This window comes from Pterocles gutturalis, unplaced genomic scaffold, assembly GCF_000699245.1.
Source record: "Pterocles gutturalis isolate BGI_N339 unplaced genomic scaffold, ASM69924v1 scaffold53181, whole genome shotgun sequence".
In the NCBI taxonomy this organism is placed as follows: domain Eukaryota; kingdom Metazoa; phylum Chordata; class Aves; order Pterocliformes; family Pteroclidae; genus Pterocles; species Pterocles gutturalis.
This window is the reverse complement of record NW_010102552.1, coordinates 809-7,743: the sequence shown is the minus strand read 5'-3', so window position 1 is coordinate 7,743 and position 6,935 is coordinate 809. Positions and strand designations below refer to the sequence as shown.

The following is a 6,935-nucleotide window of genomic DNA, read 5'->3' as shown; positions in this document are numbered from 1 at the left end:
GTTTCAGCAGTTACTCAGCTAAAAGAGCACTGGATTTAGAAAAGCACTGCCAACCACAGGGGAAAGAAAATCTGGCTGACTCGTCTGCTGCCAATGTGACATTTTGAGAACTCCAACTTCCCTCATTTCTACAATCTTTGACGGCTCATTTTCCTGATTTACCAGTACAAGGGTCAGCATCAGGGCTAGCTAAAAACAGAAAGCTGCCTGCACAGCCAGACAGCCGGTGGCAGCCGTGATATATTTGTGTTACTGTGCAACTGGCACCATGTACTTCCTATCTTCAGAAGTCACCCTTGAGTTTACCTGGACGAGATCCACAGCTGTTGTAGAAAAATCACAGCAATAAACAAAAAGGCCTGGGTCACTGAAATAAATAAAAGAAACTATCATCATTTACATCAAGGTGCTCCACAGGAATTACAGACATGTCTCGAATGCACAGAATCGGGAGCCAGAAATCCTGGGCTTTAGTCCATCTCTGTCAATAATGCCTTGTGCAGAATCTGTTGGATCACGTTGCTCCTTTACACCTCTGTTATTCTCATACGGAGCTGACTGTTTACTTTTCCTTCCAGAAAAGGAGAGACACTACAGCCTGTATGAAAATGCTTTCAGAATGAGACATGTAAACTTGCATCATGTTTCGCTGGTTGCTTTCTAAGACCAAAGATTTCCAAGCTCAAAACACAACCATTTGAAGTTGCAGATGGCAAATATATCACTCGCATCTGGCCTTTCTCACAGACTGTCTACACTAAGAACACACACACAACTTTTCCAGGGGTTTTTCAGAGGGGAGTACATCATGCAGGTAAAAACGTCCTGAGAACTGCTTACTTGTTGGTTTGTAAAATTGGGAAGACTGTATTTCCAGCACCACAGCCAACCTGCACAAACAAAGCAGATGTACAAAGAGTGAAAATAATTTCTTCAGCATGTCCCATGCAGCTCATTTTGAATCATCTCTCTACAACTGTGGAATAAAAAGCAACTCATGAGTTAACAACTAAGCAGAGCAGTGACCATTTGCAAATCTCACTGCAGGATTTGAACGTGTTCAGCTCCGAGGAGCAGGCTTACATAGAAGCATTTGTGGGAAACCACTAAGCCAAGTTCTCGTAGAAATCTTACTAACAAGCTATATATTCTAACGCTTTTGAAAACTCTTATTGCTGGAATCCCAAGCATAACAACCAGTATGAGTCACTGAAGCACTGGCAAAGGCCACGGATTAGTTATTCCATAGAAAATCAGAGCAATGGAGAAAGAAGTTTGCTTTACTATAATTACATCCTGCTGTTTCAGAGTTTCCTTCACTAGATGGCTCCTCCTCAAGTTACAGCCAGGCCTACAGTGATTCTGCCTTATTATTCCTTCTGCTTGTTGCTGAAGAGAAGATGGCTCACACAATTGGGTTTGGGGATTTTGCCTCTGAATGTTTAAGGAATCGGTAAAATTGAAACAGACTGAGCAGAAAACACCACTGCTGGCTTGCAGTGACAGCACTAAAAATACTCAGGAGACAGGAAAGCCACGATGACCCCAGAATATTAAAGTCTGAGGAAGTCTCAAAACCTCAGATTAAATTAAAAAAAATCGAAAGGACAGCTCATATTGACTCTCCCTGGAAGGGCGGAACTTCCATAGAACATGGAGATTCAAGAAAACCAGTGATACCTGCAGTGAACAAACCCGAGGTGGCCGAGCAGGTGGTCATTACCAGCTGTCAGGAGTCTCATATTTAGATTTCCTACAGACTTCTCTGGGACAAACTCTGTATTAGTCTGAGATTTCCCGTTATGACATGGGCCATAAGGAACAAACCAAACAGTATCTTTACATTCTTGGTTTCATTGTTTTTGTTTCACACCTCCCAAGGCAAACAGGAGTCAGCACAAACATGCAAAACAGATGACAAGGAAAAGCCTTATACCGACAAGCAAAAGAATCAGCTTCTTCAAAAGACAACTTTTAAATGCTTGTTTCAACATCTCATAGTAATAGTTTGTCTTTTAAACTCAGAAACTTCTTGTGGTCCTTGTGCTCTGCCAATTCATGGTCTGAACCAAAAGAATCCCAACAGATTTAATTCAGTGATAAGCTGCCCTCTGGTTTTTTTGCATTTTACTGATTTAAGGCAATCACCCCATTCACTTGCTGTTTGCCAATGACATATACTTTGTGACCCAGTCACATTAACACCGATACAAGGGATTGTTTGGTGTGTGACACTGTTTTACAGCTATTACCTCTAATATTCGGTAAGATGCAGACGATCCTGGGTAATCTCCACGACTTTGATTCAGCTCACTACACTGCTGCGTAGCCATCTCCTCTATGCAGACCTTAGGTGTGCTTTTCATCAAGTTTAACTGATTTTCCGCCCCGGTTTCCAACGAACAATGTCCATTTTCACAGCTTCCCAGCCCTTCATTGTTGCATTCTTCTTTGTTACTAAATTCATGCACAGAATCCCCGTTTTGACTTGGGTTCCTGTTAGGTGCCAGCTCAGGAAATTCAGTGAACAGCCAGTGCCTGTCCTTGAAGAAGCCATTTTCATGGATTTTATAAAAGTCATCCCAGTACCTCTTAGCATTCACCTCATATTCCTCTGTAAACACAAACAAAAACGTCACCAGTGGTCAAATCCGAAGGTGTCAGGGTTTAATCAGCTCAGACAGTCAGGGATCACTGCAGATACCTATGCAGCAATATGCCTTAATAAATAAGGTCATTGATCGAAAAATCACATTTATTTAAATCGTGCCATCCCACAGGAGCGCTCAGCCTGCCTCCTCACAGCCACTTTGTCAGAACCAAGAATGGGAAAAGAGGTAGAGGAGGAAACTGTCTGTCTCCTGGTAGGATTTAAAGGAAGCTGGCAACAGAAAAGGCCTCTTTGAAGGAGGCTGGAATGAAGAAATCCAGGTTTTACTTCTAACACTAACTTGTTCAGTTCACTGGAACGATTCACTCGGAGCCTCACAACACCAAGTGTGAAGCATTTACAACTTCTAAGGAATTCTATGACAGCTGCCTGGAGCTGAAGAGCTTCTGTCCAACACGCTACCGCTTTTTCAGACGGAGAAACCGAAAAATTAGTCAGCTATACAGGCCTGGCAGAAAGCTCAATGAGGTTTTGCGCAACACTCCAAGATTACAGGACAGCATGTTTTACACAAGTCTTGCTGGAGTCCAGTCTACAGCACTTTGTTTTCCACGGTTCTGTGCAAGTGAGCATCACGGATTTATGAAATTAAAACAAAGGGGGGATAAACATATTTTTTCCATGGGAATTTATGAATCCAACTGGCTTCGTGAATTCTCATAAATGTGCAAAGTTCTCTGTCCTGGGAAAGAAGAGCTAATGATAGCATCCTACACTTGTAATCACCGAGAGGGTTTAACATCCATGGCCAGAGATCCCAACTGCATTTCAATAACGTGCAACTCCTTAGCCATCTTCGCACAGCAACAAGTGCATTACTGAATGCAAATGATTCTCCCACAATTAAAGATGATGACTGTATGTGAGAACAGATAACCTCCCTCCAATAAGAGCAGGGGTAAGAGAAAAAGCAGGTACCTTAAAATTGGAGATGAGTATTATTATCTGAACTGCAGCTTATTTATTGGTCTTTCTGAAAAGCATACAAGTGTTTAGAAGAAATCTGAAGGGACAGAGTAAAATGAACAAAGAAAATCTGGAAAAGTATGTAGCCTCACCCAAATATAGACAAAAATGGCTTTAACAAAGAACTAGAAGTCAGTCATATGTATATTTTTAGTAGGATCTATCCCTGAAGCACAAAGCTATATATAAAAATAATTTCCTCACTTCAACTATGAAGATTTTCTCCTTTTAAGAAGCTTTGTCCTTAAACCTCAAGCCAAAAAGAAGTTTTCATGTCTGATATTAGACTAGAGCAGTAAGTTTGTGCCATGATCTCACCGTAGCTCAGAGTAAGCAGGGCCAAGCCAGTTTACTATTTACAAAGGAGAGCTCAACTAATGCCCATGTCAGAAGTGTCACTGATTCAGTCCCTGGTGCACTCCTTCCTGAATTGTCACTTCACAGGGATATGCAAGGCTGCTGGGGCTGGAAATGCTTTTTTAGCTAAAAAAATAGAAAGTCCTGATTCCTGATGGTCCCTGTCAATCCCACGGCAGCCTGACTGTAATGGGATGCTTACCCGAGGTGCTGTGCAATATTTCAACCCAGGCATTTTGGACTACCCACATTTTTTGCCACAGTTTAACACTGAACAAGACATTGTGCTCCTCCTGTGTTCAATTCATGTGCAATTCTGGTGGATGCTATAGAACAACTGTTATGCTCCAACCCACATGTGTGGAAGCTTTATTTAAAGCTCATTTGCCTCATAACCTGGTGTTTTCAAAGCACTGGAATAAAGGATCAGTAACAAGATAAATGCAAAATATCAAGGGCCAGCTGACAGAGATAATGCAAGAAACAGATTTAAAGCAAAAAATGATCATATTAATTTTTCAGTCTGACTTGCTGCACAACTTAAGCCAGAAAAGTTCACATAATACTTGCTTCAAGATCTGGTTTGTGGGGACATCGGCACATGAGCCAGATTCCTCCAGAGACTTTCTTGATAAGGACTCTCCTGACCTTTCTGCTCATCTTTGTGAGGACACCCCCAAAGCCAAGCCCATACTCACCCTTTCACATTGCAGAAGAAGTGCAAATAAAATAACTGTTCACAAAATACAGGAAGAGAACCAGGGACCCCCTGAATTGCATGGGGGCTAAGCTTCAAAAAGAAACCCAGAAACTCTTCCACTTCTTTCTTTGTTCCCAGCCAGGAGACACATCTTCGACATAGCCCATAGAACTTCTCTCCTTCTTCAGAACAAATTCTGACAGCCCCAAGAAGTCCGCAGAATAATACAGCCATAATGACCAAGAGCTTGCCTTTGTTCTCCCGCTTGGACATTACTGATTCTCAAAATACTAGCCGCTTCAGGCACATTTGGCTGGGCTGGCTTCCCTGTGTTTCAGCCATCCCATTGTCTCCACACGCTTCCCACTGAATAGCAGCCATCAAAATCTGACTGGCCTCCATTGTTCGGTCTGGGAAATACATCATGAAGACCTGACAAACTGCTCGAACAGTAAATTGCTCCACATTTTCATAGCTGTATATAGGTTCTCAAAGCATGACAGACAGCATCCTTTAATGTTAACCAGATTTTAAAATGAACTCAACACAATGGGTATCACAATAGGGGCTGCTGGATACTTCTGGAAATCCAGAAAATTAGGAGGGTTGCTCTTTGGCATAATTAAATTTGCTATTGTGAACACAACTGGAAGCTATATGGGAAGTGTCTCAATAGCTCCAATAGTGTTCAGCATCGTCTTACAGATGACACACTCAATTTAATTTGAACAAAAGAAGCAGATCCATCCTAGAACTTGGCAGGATATAACAAGATCATCATCAAAAAAGTCTCTTATCATACCAAAGAACAGGAATCCATTTCACCATCATTTAAGGCATCGGATGATACCTAAGAGGTGCAGAGGAAAGATGCATTATTAACCAACTCACAACAGCTTCAACTTGACTGTAGAGCTGTGCACCTTTAGCTTGACTCAGATTCAGGTAAGCTTTGCATTTTGGATGTAAAAATATCCTTTAAGCCAAGTTTGAGGAAATAAAAAACTTCAGAATCCCTTTTCTGCCTCTCTGATGACAAACACGTCAATCAGGATAAAACCATTTTTCTTTGCTTCCAATTTAATCTTTATCATGCTGTTTGTTAACCCAGTAGAGATGAATGTGGACACTACTTTATGAGACCCCTCTTAAGAGAAAAACCAAGCTTGCATTAGGGATAGCTCCACAGCACACGAGCAAACAAAAGACTGCCTGTTAGAAGTGAAGCTTTAGAGAGCAAAAGCAAGTAGAGAAAATAAGACTCAATGAGGCTGTTGCTCTACACTGAAAAGTTTGTTGAGAAGGAACACTAACAAGTATTTAAACATACACAACAGGAACAAAGAAGTTCAAGCCAAGATGACTCTTCTGAGGCAAGATAATTCCCGTTCCAGTAGGATGACTCTCTGGAGAAGGTGGAAAAGTCACAAAGAGGTAAATTAAGAACAGAAAGATTCCTCCTCCTCCTTCATTTTTCATTATCAACCACTAGGTAATGTATTTTAAGTGATTTGGAAGATGCAGGGAAGGGAGGAATAAATGATGGTGCATATGCAGCTCCGGCCAGACTGTTCTGCTCTTGTACGAACAAGACTCAGCATTATAACAGCAGCCAAAAGTACCTTGTTTATCTTGTGGCAACAGCTGCGAGCTGTTCTCTTGAACTCTACTCCTGGCACTGGCTTCCTGCTCTTCTGACCACTCCACATTGTCCCTGTTGTAAAAAATAACATGAACTACTCAGGTGAGAGTGGTAGGGCAAAGACAGAGAGAAAAGAGAAAGGTCCAGACAGCTCTTCCCCGATCTCTTATTCCAGCTCAGCAGCAGTACAGCAGCTATCAGTACATACAGTTCCCAGTTCTGAAGGAACTGCACCCACAGCATTATGAAAGATGTAACTGGAAGGGACCCCCAGAGACACCAAATCTGTCCCCTAATCCTTTTTCCCATTTGATGCTCAGCCAGTTTTAGAGGAAACAAATCCTTACTATAAAGCCACAAGGCCACTCAGCACAAATGGGCCTCCTTGGAGAGGAGCTGCCATTGTCACACAATGAAAAGCAATCGTGACTGCCAGGCAGGTGCTTGTGTGCAATCATCAACACGGGCTGTTCGATTTAGCTGTCTTAGCAAAAGACATTTTCTTCCTCAAGTTGAAACAAAAAAGGCAGTAGGGTTACTTGGAAGGCAAAGTGTTATATTAATATTAAATATAATTATGAGAAAAATCTGCAGGAAGC

The 6,935-nt window shown here is 41.8% G+C and overlaps 1 protein-coding gene across 1 annotated transcript in view; it reads right to left on the bottom strand.

Annotated features, from left to right (window-relative positions):
* LOC104471090 (methyltransferase-like protein 2) overlaps positions 1-6,408 on the bottom strand; it is a gene marked incomplete at its 5' end in the record, with an annotated part of 10,411 nt that extends 4,003 nt beyond the window's left edge. Inside the window, 4 exons of the mRNA XM_010086310.1 lie at positions 307-367; positions 841-890; positions 2,253-2,614; positions 6,317-6,408. Coding sequence (XP_010084612.1) covers positions 307-367; positions 841-890; positions 2,253-2,614; positions 6,317-6,408 — 565 coding nt within the window. The remainder of the gene's footprint in view (positions 1-306; positions 368-840; positions 891-2,252; positions 2,615-6,316) is intronic.
* Positions 6,409-6,935: the final 527 nt, after the last annotated feature.